The following is a 21,134-nucleotide window of genomic DNA, read 5'->3' as shown; positions in this document are numbered from 1 at the left end:
GCAGGAGGGCAGAGGCTCTGGCTGTGCTGTTATTGGTAACGGCGGGAAGTGGCGTCCGGCCAGCCCGGCGCTGGAGGCTCGCCGGCTGGGCGGGATTCCTCCCACACAGCCCCTCCTCTTCTGCTCCTCGTGCTGTTTTTCTCCAGGTCAGAAAAATTGCCTGAAGTGCCACCCGAGCTGTAAGAAGTGCGTGGACGAGCCCGAGAAGTGCACCGTGTGCAAGGACGGATTCAGGTGAGGCCCTTGAGGCCTGGGGGTGCCAGGGCCGGGGCCGGGTTGGTTGCGGCTTCTCCTAGAAGCTGAAGTGTCACAGGCCCCAGACCTTTTTTTTCAGGGCGAAGATTCCAAGTCTGTTAAAATCCTGTGTCTGATTAGAGCTGGTTGTTGGAGAGGAGGCGCTCAGCTGGGGGCTGTGGCTGGGGCGCCGGGAAGAGGCCCGCACTGCTGTCCTGGGCTTGTTGGCGGGGCAGCTGGGAGCAGTCAGCGCCTCCTGCTGTGATCCTGGGCATGGGAGGAGGGAAGGTGTTGTGGCGGCAGCTCCCCGGGGACCTGTCTCCCAGCAGAGAAGAGTGCAGGGTGTGTCCCCTGGGCAGGGAAGTCAGATACCCAGCTCAGGGCCAGCCTGGTAGGAAGGGCAGTGGGTCCAGCAGTGACAGGATGCAGAGGGCCTGCAGCCCTGGGAGTGTGGTCAGCTGCAATCCACAGGGAGCTTCCTGTTATTGCCTGACGTCCTTTTAAGCTCTGACTTCAAGGTCGTCACCACCGCGTTACAACCACAAGAGTCCCAGCCACGGCTGTGTGTGGAGGGATAAACGCAGGGCAGGTGCGCAGGAGAATGTCAGCCACAAAGCCACGACTGAGCTGCCACACACAGCGCCCTCAGAGCCCTGATGAGGAAGAGCCCTGGGTGGGCACCTGCCATCCAAGCAGACGCCTCCCTGCGATGCAGGCGTAGGAGATAGGAAATACCAGAATTCCAGCTTGTTCTCCTGCTCCCAGCACCACACACTTCACCCCATGCACCGAACTGGGCTAGCTGTTCTCCGGGACACGCCAGCCGGGGAGCCCGTCATGTCACTCAGTCCTGACACTCCCTAGGGGGCATCAGGTCCCGCAGGTTAAGGACTCAGCCCCATAAGACCACACCTCCCAACCGCCTGAAGGGGCCAGTCACGAGTCTCAGGCTGCCACCTGCACTCTGTCCCACAGTTGTTAGCATTCCCGCAGAGGTTCGGTTAATCTGCAGCAGCTCACGGAAGGCAGGCAGCTCTTCACTTCATTTACCCACTTGTTACAAAGGATGCTGCAGAGGACACAGGTGAACAGCCCGGGAGAAGACAGGCAGGGCACGGTTCAGATGGGTCAGGAATTTGCTTGTGCGGAGTCTGGGGCGCCACCCCCTGGCACATGGGTGTGCTCTGTGCACCAGCCCAGAGGCTTGTAGAACCCTGTCCTTGGACTTGATGGAAGCTTCATGATGTAAGCATGCTTGATTACATCATCAGCCTTGGATGGTCGGTTTAGCCTTCAGCTCCTCTCTGCTCCCTACAGGTCTGGGTGGTAAGGCTGAGAGTTTAACCAGATGGGTTCCCCTGGCAACCAGCTCCCATCCTGAGGCCCCTGGGAAGCCCTCAGCTTGCAGTCATCGCATTAGCATAGAGAAAGGCATGTGTCATACTCCAAGGGTATTAGGAGCTGAGTGCCAGGACAGGCAGCAAAGCCATATTTCTAATGACAAATCACAGAACCCCAGCAGGATCCTCTGGACCCGACATGCAGTGCAGGGCACTTGCACAGTGTGTGCAGTGGCTGCGTTTAGAGCATGGGCATTGGGCACAGGAACTCTCAGGAGCTAAAGAAGTCACAGTGGGTGATGTGGGCTTACGGCCACATGCCAGACACAGCAGTTTACGTGTAATGGCCCGCGGAGTCCTCCAAGCCCAACTGGGGGAGAAGAATGGAGGTGCCGAGGGGGTGGCTTGCTTTGCCTGGGATCACACAGCTGGGATGTGGCACAGGCCAGATCCAGCCTGGGCGGTCTAGCTCAGTCTGTGTCTGTGCTTGGGCGCTGGGCAGTCTGGCTGGAGGAAAGGGAAGATGGGAGCCACATCGGGCAGGTCCCAAGTGGGGATTTTATTTCAAGTTCATTGTGAAATCACAGACGCTTTCAAGCAAGGGAGAGGCATCGCAGGGTCACCGTTGCAGCCCACACGGCCTCCCACGTTGTAACTGTTGACATTGACCTGGACAGAGACTGAGCCAGCAGTGGAGTGTCCCACGTGCTCTAGCTCTCCCCCCAGGTACAGATTCAGGTTGGAGCAGCAGTGGAGAAGAGAAGCCAGCACAGAGCAGGAGGGGTTGGGAGGCCTTAGCCCTCTCCATGCAGGCTCTGCTGCCCAGGCGCAGGCCTCTAGCTGGCTTCAGGACAGCTTCCCCAGCGTTCCTTAGCTTGGAACCTTCAGTAACTCATTTCTTCTGGGGAGAGGCCTTTGATGCAAATCATAATTTAATTAGGGCTTTGGAACAGATGTGGAAACCTGCCATTTCTCGTTAACAGCCTTGCACGGGGCAGCTGCATTCCCGACTGTGAACCAGGCACCTACTTTGATTCTGAGCTGATCCAGTGTGGGGAATGCCACCACACCTGCCGAACCTGCGTGGGTGAGTTCACTGTCCACAGAGGCCTTTATTTTGCCGGATAATCAGATAGTTAGAACTACGGTGGCCAGGGTGGGCAGGCCAGCTATCTTGAAACAAACCCCTGGGCCTTCATGGGCTTGCAGTGTTAAAACACAAAGGCAACATAAAACAAAACAAGAAGAAAACACAAAGGCCCTACCAGGGGCTGGTGGAAAAGGGGGAAGAGAAGTTACTGTTTAATGGACACAGAGTTTCAATTCTACAAGGTGAAGAGATCTGTGGATGGATGGTGGCGATGGTTGTACAACACTGTGGATGGAGTTAATGTCCCTGAACTGGTAAATGTTATGTGATGTCCATTGTCCCCACAGTTCACAAGCTTTCAAAAACTAAACAAAACCCGAACCCAAAACAATGCAAAGACCCATTCTGAGCAAGCAGCCTATGTTCCCCAGAGTTAGGAACCCAGCCACGCAGTGGATGCTGTCCAGCTCTGGAGGATATAAACCGTGTCTGTCACCCATAAGTCGTCTTGCTTGGAGCTCCGTGTTGTGTGGTGTGGCGCTGCCCGAGACACAGCCTGATGATCCCGAGAGCTGAGCAGGGCGAGGGAGGGAGGGCGTCAGGTGGGCATGGCTTTGCAGCACTGCCCGCCTGCCTTTACTGTTGTGAACACTCTGTTCAAGAGGAAGAGACTTCTGTCGACAACTTTACATGCATTTTACATCCCAGCACGGATCATAGTGCAGATATTTCCCAAGCGCAACTTTTTAAAGCTATTTATTGGGGCCGGTGTTGTGGCACAGCAGGTTAAGCCACAGCACGTGATACCAGCGTCCCATATGGGCACCGGTTCAAGTCCCGGCTTTTCCACTTCCGATCCAACTCCCTGCTAATGCACCTGGGAAAGCAGCAGAAGATGGCCCAAGTCGTGGGGCCTCTGTACCCATACAGGAGACCCAGATGGAGTTCTAGGCACCTGGCTTTGGCTTGGCCCAGCCCTAAGTTACTTATTTTTAAAATATATTTTAAAATATATATATAGTGGGGCTGGTGCTGTGGCATAGCAGGTGAGGCCACAGCCTGCAATAGCGGCATCCCATGTGGGTGCCAGTTCGGGGCCCAGCTGCTCCTCTTTGGTTCTGGATCTCTGCTGTGGCTTGGGAAAGCAGCAGAAGATGGCACAGGTCCTTGGGCACCTGTACCCATGTGGGAGACCTGGGGGAGGCTCCTGGCTCCTGGCTTCGGATTGGCACAGCTCCAGCCATTGCAGCCATCTGGGGAGTGAACCAGCAGATGGAGGACCTCTCTCTATCTGCCTCTGTCTCTCTCTAACTCTGCCTTTCAAATACATACTTACTTATTCAAATACATTATTTATTTGAAAGGCAGAGCACCAAAGAGAGGGAGCGACAGAGAAAGATGTTCCATCCGCTAGTTCACTCCCTGAATGACTGCAATAGCCAGAACTGGGCCAGGAGCCAGGAACTCTGTCTGGGTCTCCCACATGCATTGCAGGGCCCAGGTACTTGTGCCATCTTCTGCTACCCACCCAGGCACATAGCAGGAAATTGGAGCAGCTAGGACTCAAACTGGCACTCTGATATGAAATGCCAGCATGCAACAGTTTAACCCGCTGTGCCACAATACCAGCCTCCCAGAGCAGTTCCTATGCAGAATAGTGGAGAAGTTACTCGTTTTTTGGGTTTTGTCTTACAGTTATGTTCACAAGGAAGTTAAAGCACAGCATATACATGTAGGCTGTGTGTGGTCTGAGTTAGGTTTCTTCCTCTCAGCCCTCCTTCCTGCCCCCAGCACATTGGTCCATTCTAACAAACCTGCGTTAGGATGAGCTTTGGCCTCAATAACAATCTAAAGAGTAAGTCTGCTAAGTTGCAGTTGCCACAGTGCTGCTGGTTGGAAATGCCACAGGATATGCATGACCTTCCCCAAGTGGCTCTGAAGCCCACGTAGCCATCAGCTGTGCAGTCTAGGAGTGGACATGCCAGAGTCACCAAGGCTGCGGCCAAGCGGCACACACAACGATGGCCCGGGCTGGCCCTCGGCCACTGTGGGAGGTGTGCCCTCCTCAGGCCCTCCTCGGACAAGCCAAGAGGGAGCTGGGTCTGGGGTCCCACCACGGGCAGCTCAGCAGTCTTACCTACCAGTTAACCTGCCCTCTTTTCATCTATTGCTTTTATTTTTTATTTCTTGACTCACTGTGTAGACCAGGTTAGTTTTTAAAAATTACCTATGGTAATTTATTCATTAATTCATTCATTTAAAATGCAGAGTGAGAGAAAGAGGGAGATATCTTCCATCTTCTGGTTCAGTCCCCAAATGCCCACAACAGCCAGGCCTGGGCCAGGCTGAAGCCAGGAGCCAGAGCTCCATTTGGATCCATCCCGTGTGGGTGATGGGGATCCAAGTACTTGAGCCGTCTGCTGCCTGGAAGGGTGCCTGTTAGCAGGGAAGTGGAGGAGGCCCTTGGATACGGGATGCAGGCCTCCTGAGTGCCAGCTTCGCCCCCTGTACCGCTGCACCTGCCCCACGTGGTCCCTCGAGTCCCTGTGATTCAGGCGTGCAGCTGTGAACTCCTGGTTTCAGTAAATCCATTCTCTAGTCCCCAGACAGTCTGATGGCTTTATAAAGTCGTTCGTAGGTTTTCTCATCTCAGTCCAGCGACTTCTCCACCACTTCAGGAATATAAACTGGCGGTCTGCAGCTCTCAGGGCAAGGGGAGCTCTCCCACCTCCCCGTTTCCTCCTGGGGGCCTGACGTCTACTCCCAGGCAGCCCCTGGAGAGAGCCGCCACTTCCCGCTGTGAGTCACCCACAGGCTTCTTGCTCCCTGTCTGGTCTGGGTCTCAGACGTTCCTGTTCTCAGCTACCTGCTTTGCTCAGGAGCTGGCCTCCAGGGGTGGGGGGCCCACACACAGCACATCAAGGGGCAGCATCCCAGGCACCTGTGAGGGTCATCCCTTGCCCGTGAACTTCCTGTGCCTGAGAGAGCGCCACGTGAACTGGGAGTAAGAACACGTGGCAGGTGGAGGCAGATTGCTCAAGAAAATGCTGTTGGTCTTAGGACTCCTAAAGCAACATGTTTCTCCTGCTTTTTAAAAATATATATATGTCTTCATTTGAGAGGTAGAGACAGAAAGGGGGAGACAGGGGCTCGCCTCGCTGGCTTACTCCCCAAAGGCCAGCAGCAGCCGGGAGCTGGAGCTCAGTCTTGGTCTCCCGTCCGCGTGGCAGGAAGCTTTTCCTGCTGCTTTCCCGGGCACACGTTAGCACGACAGGGGAGGAGCGGGCACTGAACACAGCCCCTCTAACGCGGGGCACGGGCGTCCCAGGCGGCGACTTCGCTGCTGTGTCAAACACCCAGCCCTCTTCTGTTTTCTGATCCAGGGCCCCGCATTCCTTTTTTTTTAAAGAAAGCTTTTATTCAATAAATACAGATTTCATAGGTACAGATTTAGGAATATAGTGGTTCTTCCCCCATACCTGCCTTCCCACCCCCATTCCCGTCCCACCTCCTACTCCCTCTCCCATCCCATTCTTCATTAAGATTCATTTTTAATTATCTTTATATGCAGAAGACCAACTGGATACCAAGTACAGATTTCAATAGTTTGCACCCACACACATAACATATAAAGTACTGTTTGAGAACAAGTTTTACAGTTAATTATCATAATACAACTCATTAAGGACAGAGGTCCTACATGGGGAGCAAGTGCACAGTGACTCCTGTTGTTGATTTAACAATTGACACCCTTATTTATGATGTCAGTGATTACCCAAGGCTCTTGTCATGAGCTGCTAAGGCTATGGAAGCCTTTTGAGTCCACAAACTCCGACATTATTTAGACAGGGCCATAATCAAAGTGGAAGTTCTCTCCTCCCTTCAGAGAAAGGTACCTCCTTCTTTGACGGCCCCTTCTTTCCACTGAGATCTTTCATGTAGAATATATTTTGCCACAGTGTCTTGGCTTTTCATGCCTGAAATGTGCTCCTGGGCTTTCCAGCCAGATCTGAATGCCGTAAGGGCTGATTTTGAGGCCAGAGTGAGTGCTGTTTAGGGTGTTTGTCATTCTATGAGTCTGCTGTGTGGCCTGCTGCCCTTGTTGGATCATTGTTTCCTTTTTAAGTCTATCTATTGTTATTACCAGACACTTCGTCTTATTTATGTGATCCCTTTGACACTTAATGCTATCTATATGATCAATTGCACATTTAATGTGATCACTTTAACACATAAGATGGCATTAGTACCACCTAGCTTAATGGGGTTTGGAGTCCCATAGCAAGTTTTTAGCTTTACCCTTAGGGGTAAGTCCATAGGAGTGTGTGCTAAACTGTATGTCTCCTCCCTCTCTTATTCCCACTCTATATTTTTCACAGGGATCTATTTCCAACTGACTTTATACACTTAATTCTATGTTAAGTAAAGAGTTCAACCAATGGTATTAGGAATAAAAGAAAAAAAAGTAAAAAATAAGGCCGGCGCTGTGGCTCACTAGGCTAATCCTCCGCCTTGCGGCACCGGCACACCGGGTTCTAGTCCCAGTCGGGGCACCGATCCTGTCCCGGTTGCCCCTCTTCCAGGCCAGCTCTCTGCTGTGGCCAGGGAGTGCAATGGAGGATGGCCCAAGTGCTTGGGCCCTGCACCCCATGGGAGACCAGGAGAAGCACCTGGCTCCTGCCATCGGATCAGCGTGGTGCGCCGGCCGCAGCGCGCCTACCGCGGCGGCCATTGGAGGGTGAACCAACGGCAAAGGAAGACCTTTCTCTCTGTCTCTCTCTCTCACTGTCCACTCTGCCTGTAAAAAATTTAAAAAAAGGTAAAAAATAATAAAATAATAAATGGTTCCTTGACAGTCAAGAAAAAGGCTGTTCAAGTCATTGCTTCTCGTAGTGTCAATTTCACTTCTACAGGTTCCTTTTAGGTGCTCCGTTAGTTGTCACAGATCAGAGAACAAATGGTATTTGTCCCTTTGGGACTGGCTCATTTCATAAGTATGATGTTTTCCAAATTCATCCATTTTGTTGCAAATGACCAGATTTTTTTTTTTTACCACTGTGTAGTATTCCATAGAGTATATATCCCATAATTTCTTTATCTAGTCTTCTGTTGACAGGCATTTAGATTGATTCCATGTCTTCACTATTGTGAATTGAGCTGCAATAAACGTGGAGGTGCATATAACTTTTTTATTTGCCGATGTCATTTCCCTTGGGTAAATTCCAAGGAGTGGGATGGCTGGGTCGTAGGTAGGTCAGTTTTCAGATTTCTGAGGTCTGTATTTAGATTTCTGAGGTATCTCCAAACTGCCTTCCATAGTGGTTTTGCCAGTTTGCATACCCACCAACAGTGGATTAGGGTACCTTTTTACCCACATCCTCGCCAGCATTTGTTGTTTGTTGATTTCTGTGTGAAAGCCATTTTAACCAGGGTGAGGTGAAACCTCATTGTGGTTTTGATTTGCATTTCCCTGATGGCTGCTGATCCTGAGCATTTTTCATGTGTCTGTGGGCCATGTGGATTTCCTCTTTTGAGAAATGTTTAAGTCCTTGGCCCATCTCTTAACTGGGTTGTTTGTTCTGTTGTTGTGGAGTTTCTTGTCTCTTTGTAGATTCTGGCTATTAATCCTTTATCAGTTGCATAGTTTGTAAATTCTCCCATTCTGTCAGCTGCCTTTTTGCCTCCCTGACTGTTGATGTAATCCCATTTGTTAATTTTGGCTTTGACTGCTTGTACCTCTGGGTCTTTTCCAAGAACTCTTTGCCTGTGCCAATGTCTTGCAGGGTTTCTCCAATGTTCTCTAACAATTTGATGGAGTTGGGTCATAGATTTAGATTTTTAATCCATGTTGAGTGTAAGGTGTAAGGTAGGGGTCTTGCTTTATAAATTTCTGCATGTGGAAATCCAGTTTTCCCATCACCATTTGTTGAAGAGGCTGTTCTTGCTCCAGGGATTGGTTTTAGCTCCTTGGTCAAATATAAGTTGGTTGTAGAAGTTTGGATTGATTTCTGGTGTTTCTGTTTTCCATTGGTCTATCCATCTGTTTTTGTACCAGTAGCAGGCTGTTTTGATTATAACTGCCTTGTAGTATGTCTTGAAATCTGGTATTGTGATGCCTCTGGCTTTGTTTTTTTTGTACAAGATTGCTTTAGCTATCTGAGGTCTCCTGTGCCTCTGTATGAATTTCAGCATCATGTTTTCTAGATCTGAGAAGAATGTCTTTGGTGTTTTGAATGGTATTGCATGAATCTGTAAATTGCTTTTGGAAGAATGAACATTTTGATGATACTGATTCTTCCAATCCATGAACATGGAAGATTTTTCCATTTTTTCTATCTTCTATTTCTTTCTTTAATGTTTTGTAATTATCATAGAGATCTTCGACAACCTTGGTTAAATTTATTCTGACATATTTGATTTTTTTGTAGCTATTGTGAATTGTTGATCTTAGAAGTTCTTCTCAGCCATGGCATTGTCTGTGTATACAAAGATTGTTGATTTTTGTGTATTTATATCCTGCTACTTTACAAACTCTTCTATGAGTTCCAGTAGTCTCTTAGTGGAATCTTTTGGATCTTCTATATAAGGAATCATGTCATCTGCACATAGGGATAGTTTGACTTCCTCCTTCCCAATTTGTATCCTTTTGATTTCTTTTTCTTGCCTAATGGCTCTAGCTAAATCTTCCAGGACCTTATTGAATTGCAATGGTGAGAGTGGGCATTCCTGTCTGGTACCGGATCTCAGAGGGAATGCTTCCAACTTTTCCCCATTCACTATGATGCTGGCCCAGGCCCCACGTTGTTGATTGGCCCACAAATGATGTGTCTGTCCCTGCACAAGCACTGCCTGGTTTGCTGTTATTCTTCTGACCGTGGATGTGTTTAAAGCATTTGGAGCCTAGAAAGACTTGTAATGTAATAGAATCCTGAAGAGACTTTGTTAGAAACATAACTTTTTGAAGTTGAGAAAATAGTTTGCTTGGGAAAGGTATGTTTAATCAGCTTTTTTTAATTATTGTGGTAAAATGCACATAACATAAAGTGCACTGTCCTGACCATTTTAGGGGTAGGCACTGTCAGGATTCTGCCACTGCTGTGCAGCCATCGCTACCAGCCTTCTCCAGGGTCCTTTGTCCCCCCCAGCTCAACATGTGACCACTGAAATGTAATCAACAGAGCGTTAGACTAAGCGCAGACACCAGCCTGTGTTCCGGCCCTCCCCACAGGCCCCTCGGCCATTAAGGCCCATAGTGTCGGAGGAGAGACAGAGCGCGTGGCGTGGTCAGTAGGTGAGGCACAGGAGACGGACCGTGGTGGGTACCGGAGGCCAGACCTGGAATGACAGCCCCACTGTGCTTGTGGACGCTCCTTGGAGATTAGCAGTGGGGGGAAGGGGCAGACTGGACAAGGCATGAGAGCAGCTGACCCCCTAGGACAGCATGAGCCAGACAGAAGCCCGCGTGTGGGGCGGCTTGTCATCCACGCTGCAGGAAGAGAGGCAGGGCACCTCTCCTTTGGGAGACGGGTCTGTGACAGAGGCCCGCCACCCCAGAGGGTCTCACTTCTGCCCTCTGCTCAAAGACCCCAGGCCTTCTGGGCTTCCCAACAAAGGCAGAGCCCAGAATCCCCTGCACAGCTGAGTTGTGCCCCTGAGGTACGGAGCCAGCCCCGGGGCCCTGAGTCCTGTGTCTGTAGCCCCCTGAGGTACGGAGCCAGCCCCGGGCCTGAGTCCTGTGTCTGTAGCCCCCTGAGGTACGGAGCCAGCCCCGGGGCCCTGAGTCCTGTGTCTGTAGCCCCCTGAGGTACAGAGCCAGCCCCGGGGCCCTGAGTCCTGTGTCTGTAGCCCCTGAGGTACGGAGCCAGCCCCGGGGCCCTGAGTCCTGTGTCTGTAGCCCCCTGAGGTACGGAGCCAGCCCCGGGGCCCTGAGTCCTGTGCCTGTAGCCCCCTGAGGTACGGAGCCAGCCCCGGGGCCCTGAGTCCTGTGCCTGTAGCCCCCTGAGGTACGGAGCCAGCCCCGGGGCCCTGAGTCCTGTGTCTGTAGCCCCCTGAGGTACGGAGCCAGCCCCGGGGCCCTGAGTCCTGTGTCTGTAGCCCCCTGAGGTACGGAGCCAGCCCCGGGGCCCTGAGTCCTGTGTCTGTAGCCCCCTGAGGTATGGAGCCAGCCCCGGGGCTGAGTCCTGTGTCTGTAGCCCCCTGAGGTACAGAGCCAGCCCCGGGGCTGAGTCCTGTGTCTGTAGCCCCCTGGGGTACGGAGCCAGCCCCGGGCCCTGAGTCCTGTGTCTGTAGCCCCTGAGGTACGGAGCCAGCCCCGGGGCCGAGTCCTGTGCCTGTAGCCCCCTGAGGTACGGAGCCAGCCCCGGGGCCCTGAGTCCTGTGTCTGTAGCCCCCTGAGGTACGGAGCCAGCCCCGGGGCCCTGAGTCCTGTGCCTGTAGCCCCCCAGTACTGGGGATGCTCTGCAAAGGATCTGCATGCAACAGAGAGGCCCCCACCCAGCCAGTTTCCCTCCAGGAAGAGGGGCTGTTGCCACCTTAGCCACCAAACCTCTGTCTACAACCACAATCGGAGCAAAGTGGAGGGTGGGAGAGGCTCATCTGGGGACTGTGATGACCAGGGAGCACCTGAGACGACTCCCGCGCTGCCAGCCAGCAGCCCCCACTGCCTGTCTGCAGGTCCTTGCCTGCCTCTGGGGCCGAGGTCTCCTCCCCATGCCCCTTGGTCCTGTGTTCAGAGGAGGACCCTCTCTTCCGGCTGCCCTTAGCCACTTGTCCTCCACGGCGGAAAAGGCCTGGGCGTCCACACCAAACGCCTGCCAGCACCATTCCCAAGGACCTGTGGTTCACCTTCCGGGTCGTCTTCCACGGTGTTCTGACACGTGAGAGACACGTGCAGAGCAGCCACAGCTTGGGAAGTAAAAAGAAGGGAAAATGATTCTGCTGACCCATCCTGTTTAACCCAGCATGTCTAAGAGATCTCCCAACACTTGTCGTATAAAAGGGAACAGCTCTTCTGCCTTCCTCCCTCACGCCCAGTGTGCTTTCTGTGCCGCAGCACGTCTCAGGGGTCACCGAGGCTGGGAAGTGGTGGCCACGCTGGCGTTAGCCGAGGAGGGTCCTGTCCCATTAGGAAGGAAGCGTTTGGGATCGGGGCTCATGTCTCCCATGCCCACTCTGAGCAAGGAGGGTGGTGCCACTCAGCTCCCGGGAGTGGGCGGGGGCCGCCCAGCCCTGCAGGACACCTGGGAAGGTATCAGCTGCAGGGCCGGCTGAACGGCACCCCAGGTCCTGCCCCTGACGCCTCCTTTTCCTGTACCTCCCAGGGCCCAGCAGAGAGGAGTGCATTCACTGTGCGCAGCACTTCCACTTCCAAGACTGGAAATGTGTGCCAGCCTGTGGCGAGGGCTTCTACCCAGAGGAGATGCCGGGCTTGCCCCACAAAGTGTGTCGCAGGTACAGGCTCCGGGCGGAGGCCCAGACTGCCAGGGCATAGCGCTCAGCTATGTCCGGCCAAGCAGTGGCCAGGGGAGCACTGGGGGCTGGGGGAAGGGCGTGCCAATCACCCCAGTGCCGTGGGTGCCCTGGGCGGGGAAAGCTGTACACAGAGCTCATCGATGGCCTCCGGGCTTGGTCATGGAGTGCATATTTACTTGCTGAGGGCCTGCTGTGTGCCTGGCCCTGGGTGGCAGCTGGGAGGGGACAGGAAGCAGGATGACAAGGTGCCCCCTGTGGCACTCACACAGTAACAGACCCCACCGGGTGACCCCAGCTGTGCCCAGCTCAGAACTGCCTTGCACAGTTGGTAATCAAGGAAGGCATGTTGAGAGTCTTTGTAAAAAATGTAAGTCTTCAGAGGACGTGCCAAGATCCCGGCCCACTCCCCACCCCCAGCCCCCGCAGCCCACACACAGGCGGCTGCACCCTCGGCCGCCCTGGGCCACTGCTTCCTGTGCGCCCACACCGTCCAGCGTCCTGGACTGGCCGTGTCATGTTCCCTCTTGCTGTTAGGAGAGAAGCCTCTCCTTTGGGTCGCTCTTGTCTTGCATGGAAATTGTGCCAGGACTTTGTTAGGGTGAGAGCAGCAGGGTGACCAAGACAGATGACACAAAGGTGGGCGGCCAGGGAGGGGGCTTCTATGTGAAACAGGCTCAAAGCCCGGACACCCTGGGAGGCGACCTTTTAAGCGCTGGCAGACCGACTCCGCCCAGGCTGGCTCTGAGAACGAGTGATTGGCACCTGTCTCCTTAAAACAATCAGAACAGAAAACTGAAACACAGCCCTGCAGCAGCCAGCAAGGAGCCACCGAGTCCTTGTTCTCAGGCCACCCACAGAGAGGGTCCGGGGACACGTGCCTGTGCCAGGTCAGGGGCGTCCTGCTCCCTGCGCCAGCTCGCAGAGTCCTGCTCAGGGCCCCGTGCTCAGTCGTCTGCAGGAAACCTTTCATCCTAACCAGCCAGCTGGTCCATGCGGAATTAAGCGGAGGATGGTGGCCCAGGGAGAACTCGGAGACCGAGATCGTCATTCTCACATGGCAAATGCCTGTATTCTCGGGGGTGCCACAGCTGTGGCAGCTGGAATCCCGCAGGCACCCAACGGCTGTGGCGTCCCCAGGAGGGAAGCAGGAGGCAGCTGGCCTCCATAAGCGCTTCCCTGGGCATCAGAGGCCAGGCATTTCCTGGGTGCTCGCTTCCACGTAGGGGAAGCTTTCAGCCTGGAGGGGGCTCCGGTGCTGCGGCCAGCACAGCAGGTGTTGGAGAAACAGCACTGGGGAAGGCCCAGCCCACCGCCGCAGGGAGGACACATCTGTGTTTCAGGAAGCTTCCGTCATCAGAGTCCCCTGGCCCTACAGAGCCCGTCAGCGTGCACTTGTCCCGGTGACAAGGGCCTGGTCTGCTTGGTTCCACAGCGTCTCTCCCAACTCAGATAGAGAGGCCCTAGGATGCTGGCTGACGCTGTGTCTGTCCCCCGAGACAGGCTGGCAGCTCCGAGGAAGCACCTGGCCGGCATGTAGGCCTGCCGTGTCGGCAGCCTGGAGTGCAGAAGGCAGGTGGATCTGAGGCCTTAGGCAAAGAAGAGGCCCTGTGAAGTATCTCAGTGGAGGTGCAGGAACCCCCAAGACTTAGGAAGGTGACTGCAAGAGCGAGCCAGGGTGACATGGGAGAAATGAGCAGCCGTGCAGTGCTGGCCTCACTGCTCAGGCCCCAGCCTCCCCTCACTCCGCCCCGATCTCCATGCTCAGTGGGGCCAGAGTCCCTGGGGAGCACACCTGCTGCCTCATTCTGTACCCCGACTGGAGCAAGGTGAGGGTTCCTGAAGCCCACACAGGGCTTCCCTGTGATCCGGGGCTCCCTGTGTCTGGCTCTCACCCGGATCAGCCCAAGGGCAAGTGGCCCCACTGCAGTGCACACAGCTACCCTTTGCAAATTGGGCAGGGCAAAGCGGCCACGATGTCCTGGGGGTGAGGAAGGTGCAAGGGAAGTGGCAGAACCAGAGGCATCTCAGACGCACCTGCCAGCCTACGGCCCGGACAGAAGGCAGCAGGAGCCCCGGGCAGCGGGGGATCTCCTGGGGGCTATCATCCCTCTCCCGGGGAGCCAGGACCCTGGGGTCTCTCCCCCGCCTCCAGATGAGCACTCAGGCCAGCCGCCTCCTGGGCCTTGTGAGACCCGAGCTGACAGCTCGCCACGCCCACCTGGACCTCTGCTGCACAAGCGGGAGCCCGGGACAGGTGTTGGAAGCTGCTGTGTTTGTGCCCATTTGTTTGACAGCAGTGGAAAACCAGGACACCTGCCGCCCCACTAGGCTCTGGGAGCTCGCACTGCATGACTTCAAGAGTCTACAGAAAATGGAGTTAAGAGATAACTCTACTTTGGTGCAAAAAGAATTTGAAATCCATGCCATGCCGGCATCCCATATGAGCACCAGTTCGAGTCCTGGCTGCTGCCCTTTCTGTCCAGCTCCCTGCTAGTGTACCTGGGAGAGCAGCGGATGAAGGCCCCAATGCTTGGGCGCCTGCCACTCACATGAGACCCCAGTGGAGTTCCGGGCTCCTGGCTTTGGCCTAGCCCAGCCCTGGCTGTTGTAGCCATTTGAGGAGTGAACCAGTAGATGGACTGGTGCTCGCTCGCTCTCTCGCTCTCTCTCTGTCTTTCTCTCTCTCTGTAACTCAAGCTTTTAAATAAATATATCTTTAAAATTTTTTTTGAAATCCATGCATAGTTTCTTCATGCTATGCATTGTCCAGGAACTTTTTGAAGACCGCCCCCCCCTTTTTTTTTTGACAGGCAGAGTTAGACAGTGAGCGAGAGAGAAGGTCTTCCTTCCATTGGTTCGCCCCCCAAATGGCCGCTACAGCCAGCGCTGCGCCAATCCGAAGCCAGGAGCCAGGTGCTTCCTCCTGGTCTCCCATGCGGGTGCAGGGCCCAAGCACCTGGACCATCCTCCACCGCCCTTCCGTTCTGTGCATGGATTACATTTCTTTGCACCAAAATGCATCATGTCCTTACATGTTCCATGAACTGTTGGAAAGTAAGCCACATCCTACTGAGACCACCACAGCCCCTCCACAGTGTTGTCCGTGGTTACAGCAGCTCAGGTGACTGAGGGCTCGCGCGTGGCTCAGCCAGCCCAGCTCCCATCTCACTGCTGGGCACCATCTGTGAGAGACCCTGGGAGGGCCCCTGGGGGAAGGTCTGCCCCTGTGGCTGGGCCACCACAAGGTGCAGGGGCAGCGTCTTGGGGGCCCCAGTGCTCCCGAAAAGAGCATGAGGACAGGGTCCCCCCAGCCAACCCTGGTGAGTCCCCGGACCCTGGCCTCCCCTCCGGGCAGCCTGCCAGGCTCTCGCTGCAGGAGGAGGAAGTTGCAAAGGCTCCCAGACACGGGTTGTCCCCTGGGATTTCCACATTTGCAAGACTTGGGAATGAAAACCCGCTGCATCCTGGCTGGGGATTTGGGGGGGGGGGGGGGGAGGGGGGCTGGAGAGGCCAGCTCAGCCTTGCGATCAGAGCCAGCTTTGCCCCAGAGGCTCATCGCTGGTGCCTCACACAGGGGTGGTGCAGGCCCTGCCTCCCATCTCCGAGCTCCACCCGTGGTGCTGGTTGTGCCCCCTGCTGGCCGCAGCGGGGAAGGCGGGCAGCATGTGGGAGCACCATGGAGCCCGAGTCCCCAGCGCTGAACTCAGCCAAGGCAGCAGGTCCAGTGCGGTGTGCACAGGGCTGTAGGAGGAAACCTGCAAGTCCCGGCCGAGGGCCCAGTGTTTCCGTCAGGCGCCACCTTGTCTCTGTCACAGCGGCTCCACTTGCCCCACAGCGCCTGAGCCACCCCACGTGACAAGGCTGAGAGCGAGAGTGCCCTGGGTCCCAGAAAATCCTCGGGCCTGGCTCTGGGCAGGGAGGCGGGGCGAGAACTAGAAGGGCACCGCCCCTGCCCTTCCCTGCATGGTAGGCCTGTGTGGCTCCAAAGGAAGCCAGTGGGGCAGCAGTGGCGTCATCGGTCACGTTCCCGGGAGGAGTCCGGCCACAGCCCACAGGTGTCGCCGCAGGCGGCTGCTGGAGAGGACATGGGAGTCACGCGGGGGGCGAGCGCCAGTGCTCTCGGGGCCTCCAGCTGACCCACAGGGAGTCTCTGACCCAGGCCTGGCCTCCACTCTCAGCCTTGCTCTTGCCACTGGCCCTGCCTGGCCCATGGTGAGGTCACACGGGGAGGGACCTGCAGACACTGGGCCCATGTTACAGAGGGTCCAGTGAGGGTCCAGTGAGGGCAGGCAGGCTTTGTGGGGAGCCTGGGGGGGGGGGGGGCCTCTTCCCCAAACACCAGCAGGAGCTGCCTCTTCCCGCAGGTGTGACGAGAACTGCTTGAGCTGCGCGGGCTCCAGCAGGAACTGCAGCAGGTGCAAGGCCGGCTTCACGCAGCTGGGGAGCTCGTGCATCAGCAACCACACGTGCAGCAACGGTGAGGCCCCAGGGCCGAGCGCAGGCCGGGCCCAGGGTCAAAAGAGGAGGGAAGCCCCAGGCATGCACGCGCCTGATCCTGTCACCCGTCGGGGCGCCTCTGGCTACTGCGGAAGACAGCTGCCCTCTTTCCTAACTCCCCTGCAGGCCTCTCTTACGTGGACCTGAGGCATCTGACCACCAGCCCAGCCAGAGCGGCTTAGTTTATTGAGTGACCTTACAAAGTAGTCTGTTCTTTCCCTGTCCCCCTTGTATGCCATACGCCATAGGTGTGGCCGGGTGTGGCAGCTTCCCCAGAGGAGGCCCAGCCTTGGAAGTCATAGCAAGAGACCCGGGCTGTCAACTCCCCGGGACTGGGGGGACAGAGCCCGGAGTCCAGGCCCTGCTCAGCTCAGCAGCTGGACTCTCAGCTGTCCCCAGGGAGGCCTGCTTCTCCAGGAGTCTGGGGGACAAGGCTAGTTATAAACAAACTCAGAAGGGGACCACAGACGGTGCCCAGCTGGAGAGTCTGAGCAGGGACCATGGCCTGCAGGCCAGGTGGAGGATCCTGGCTCAGCCAGCAGCAGGGAGGGGCTGCCTGGGGCCAGTGCTGGGCACCACCCCTGCTGTGCGGGAGAGGGGAGCTGCCAGCGCCACAGTATCCGAGGGCATGAGCTGCCACTGCCCTTCTCTGGCAAAGCACGAAGCCCACAGAGATCCTTGGGGCTGCTCCTCAGACCCAGCGGTGGCCTCCGCGCCTTGTTGTTGGCTTTTTATTCTGGCTTGCAGAACCGTGTCCCTGCAGGGCCAGGCAGCGTCCTGTGGAGGAAGTCACCTGCTGAGGTTATGCATGCAGCCCAGGAAAGGGGGAGCCCCCGAGGGCTCTGAGCTCCGTAAATGGCACGGCATCCTCAAAAGCCAGCGGCCCAGGGACCAGCCTCCGCCTCGCCCATGGTGTTTTTAGTCACTGAGCCTTGTCCGTCTGCCTTGATGGCTGTCTTCCTCCCATCCCCTTCTTTGCCATTTGGGGTGTCCCCTGGACTGTGGCTGCAGCCTCCATGCCCATCCCTACAGTCTTCCCCCTAACCTCCCCCAGCACAGTTGTCCTGAATGACTGGTGCATGTACCCGGGCATCGAGGGCCATCCCCCAGATGTGTCCGTGTGAGTCCCCAGACTTGGCAAGAGCCCCTCTACCCCAGGCGCCACCGCCGCCACACTGGGCTCCCACAGCCAAGTGCATCATGGGAGGGGAGCCTGGAAGCTGCCGCCTGCCTCCCTCTGCGTCCCCCTGCCTGGTGCGTCCTGGGTGCCCAGCAGACATGCAGCGGTGGAAACCATTACAGGCCCCAGCGTCTGACCTCTCCCTCCTTTCCTTTCCCGGGTCCCAGCCGACGAGACCTTCTGTGAGATGGTGAAGTCCAACCGGCTGTGTGAGCGGAAGCTCTTCATTCAGTTCTGCTGCCGCACGTGCCTCCTGGCCGGCTAGGGGGTGCTGGCTGCCCGCAGAGGGCGGGGCCCCCTGGCCGGCCAGCCGTCTGTCCGTCCACCCTCCTCCAGACTGTCGGCCAGAGCCTGTTGCAAGGCGGCGCCCTGCCCTCACAGCTTTATCTCCCCAGGAGCCAGGTCTTTGCAGCATCACTGGGCACCCAGATCAGGTGGGCGGTGGCGCTGAAGGAGGGCTGTGTCCTCCCAGCTCCCCTTCTGGCCAACTCGAAACGGGAACAGAAGGAATTCCAGGAATAACAGCTCCGGCTACTCTGCAGCCACTTCTGGGACCCTAAGTTTACCGAACCTTCAAGACCAAAGCAGAACGAAAAGACGCCCGGCCTCACACGTCATCATCTCCCACATGGGCCTCGTGTGGCTTGGTGGTGAGCTGCCCGGCCAGCAACCGCAGAGCCCTGGCTGCCCGTGGGCCGCTCCACACCTGCTGCTGAGCCTGGGGGCAGCTTGGTCAGACTGTAAATAAAATCGGTTTGGGGGCATGAAATCTGTGACCACTGGAGATGGCGTGTGTCTTTCTGCACAGTCAGCTCCTTCAGAAACCGCGGCCGTGGCGTGGCGCCCCGTTCCACACGTGGATCGGATTGTTCCAGTCTGCAGTGTTCTCCCCGCCCGCGGCGTAGCGTCCCATCAGATTGTTCCAGTCTGCAGTGTTCTCCCCGCGGGGAGCCGAGCGCTCCTGCTTACCGCGTTCTCCCGGTGCCTCTGGGAGTCTCGTGGCCCTGGACAACCACCTGTCCCTGGTGCAGAGCCTTCCGAGAGGAGCCAAAGGAGGCAGCCGGGGCCACTAGCAGGTGCCCCGGCCGCACCATTCCTCTTGGCGAAACGCCAAGGCAGCCCCTCAGTTGTCAGTCATCCGTCACTTCCTGATTACGGGCTCGTTTTTAAACCCCTTTGGCTGCTCCCAGGAGACTCGTTGTCAAGGTGGGCGCACCTGTGTCTTTGTCTATTACCTGCCTACGTGACCCGGTTGGCTTTATTGCTGCCAAACCTGTGTAGGCATTTTATAAGCTACATGTCCTAATTTTTACCGATGTTAATTATTTTGACAAATATTTCATATATTTTCATTGAAATGCACAGATCTGCTCGATCAGTTCCCTTGAGTAGGGGAGCAACATTTGCCTTAAATTTTCCCGGCCTCGTCTTTCTCCGTCTCGTCCTGCTCCCCCTTGGACCACAGTGCATTTGCCTCGTCACCTGTGAGCTGGGGAGGGGGAATTCCAGCTGTGGTTCATTGAATCCACAACCCCGGAACAGAAATCAACAAAGCAAATACAGTGTTAACCTTAAATTAATAAAAGAGTTAACATCCGTGGCAAAGGAGCCTGTTTCTTCCCTACACAGAAAGGTAAAGTGGACATGGCTTTATTTGATGTCATTACGCTGAAGGTCTTCTTTGAGTTGTAGCAAATGTTGATGTAATAAAGCAACGGGAAAACCCAGAGCTCCAGCACGAGTTTGGCAGAGACCCTCTTAGCCTGACTGGAAGAAGGGGCTAGACCATCCCGACACGGGGCCACTGCCCATGGCCCAAACCATGAGCCTGTCACCGTAGCCACCAAGTGTCATTGGTCAGGTCGTGGCCTGCCCCATGGTGCACAGTGCTTGAAGCCCCTGCCCCCATGGGTTAGGTGCTGCTGTTTGGGCCATGGCCTGCCTCTCTGCAAGGTCAGAAGCTCAGAATCTTTTGGCTGCACCTAAAGGAAGTGTGCCAGTTAGAACTGCTGAGGTGGGTGGGGGGCATTGTTCTGGGGATCTGGGGTGAAGCAGTTTCCGGGGAGGGGCTCCCGAGGCCAGCAGTAAATCTCATCTGGACCCCCTTGGCCCTGCAGCAGGCCCCTCTCACTTTGCATAGCCTGCACCTGCGGGTGATGACACGCGTGACAAGACCACCACTCTCCCGCGTGGAACTGTCACCAGCCTTACCCCCTGCACTGACCTCGTGGGTCTGGCTGCGCCCTGTTTCTTCCCCCAGGGCTAACTTCGGTTAGCCTGCCCGTGTCGGTGCTCACCTGGCGCCATAGCCGGGCTTGTGCAGCCGAATGTGGCTGCAGGGAGGCCTGCACCAGCAGAGAGGTCAGCGGACGCCCCGCTAGCCGTCCACCAGCAGCACCGTGGAGCAGGGAAGGGAGAGTGAGCACGTCCGGGTGCCAGAGCCCAGACAGAGCAACAGCCAGAAGGGGTCAGCCTCCCCCCAGGAGACTGATGAAATAAAGCCCAGCAGCTTAAGGACCCCAGCACAGGGCACCAGTTCACCCTCTAAGACCCGGATGAGGATGAAGGGGAGCACTTTGCCCCCTGAGTGCTCGCAGCCCAGCATGTGTGGCGCGGAGTCAGATGAGACCTCCCCTTTTGTCCCAGATGGCCACCTCGGGAGCACCCTTTTGCTGTGGCTGGACCAATCTGCCCTGGGCTGAGCGGCTGCCCAAACAGTGGACACCCCCTTGTTTAGACGGACTGACCAGTGTCGAGGCAGTGATGGGCCCGGCTAAGGTAGCATGTGCCTATGGATTTTAAGGGTCAGGACCAGGCACCACCTAGATCTGTTCCTCCACAGACAGGCCCCTGGCTCACAGAGGCCCCGTGGCTCACCTTGGGCCACACACGGGCCAGGTTGCTCCCCTCCTGGGCTTGCTGCAGGAGCCAGTTCTGCACGGGGCCAGTGGCAGCCACCATGTGTTCCTGTTAAACTGGCTTTAGTTCCAGAGGGTGACGCTTTTATGACCTTGTCCCCAGAGGCTTTGGCACCTCCCCGTGGCCCCCATATGTGCATCCTTGCCCTCCCAGACCGCTGCTGACTGTATCTTGTCACTCTTCAGAGGGCTGGGGAGAAGTCTATATCCGTCATAGGAAGCAGAGGGGACGGAGCTTGAGAACAAGGGAGCCAAGTGGTCTAACTGTGGCCCGGAGCGGGGTGCCCTTGAACTTGAGATAGCCTTCTGCTGTGTTTGCACCCTGGATGCCATGGCTGGAGGGGGCCGCTCACCAAACACCTGAGGTTTGCTAGGGTGCCTGAGGACGGGAAGCGAGTGGAGAA

At 56.2% G+C, this 21,134-nt stretch overlaps 1 protein-coding gene across 2 annotated transcripts in view; it reads left to right on the top strand.

The window, feature by feature from the left end:
- The window catches only part of PCSK6 (proprotein convertase subtilisin/kexin type 6), a 171,816-nt gene extending 152,313 nt beyond the window's left edge, over positions 1–19,503 (top strand). For both annotated transcript variants that reach the window (XM_062204976.1, XM_062204975.1), the window contains 5 exons: positions 147–234; positions 2,558–2,661; positions 11,985–12,114; positions 16,500–16,612; positions 17,980–19,503. In XM_062204976.1, coding sequence (XP_062060960.1) covers positions 147–234; positions 2,558–2,661; positions 11,985–12,114; positions 16,500–16,612; positions 17,980–18,077 — 533 coding nt within the window. In that variant the 3' untranslated portion in view covers positions 18,078–19,503. The remainder of the gene's footprint in view (positions 1–146; positions 235–2,557; positions 2,662–11,984; positions 12,115–16,499; positions 16,613–17,979) is intronic.
- Positions 19,504–21,134: the final 1,631 nt, after the last annotated feature.

Source organism: Lepus europaeus, chromosome 11, assembly GCF_033115175.1.
Source record: "Lepus europaeus isolate LE1 chromosome 11, mLepTim1.pri, whole genome shotgun sequence".
NCBI classification, from domain to species: domain Eukaryota; kingdom Metazoa; phylum Chordata; class Mammalia; order Lagomorpha; family Leporidae; genus Lepus; species Lepus europaeus.
The sequence above is the reverse complement of the archived record's forward strand: the minus strand, read 5'-3'. Positions and strand labels throughout refer to the sequence as shown.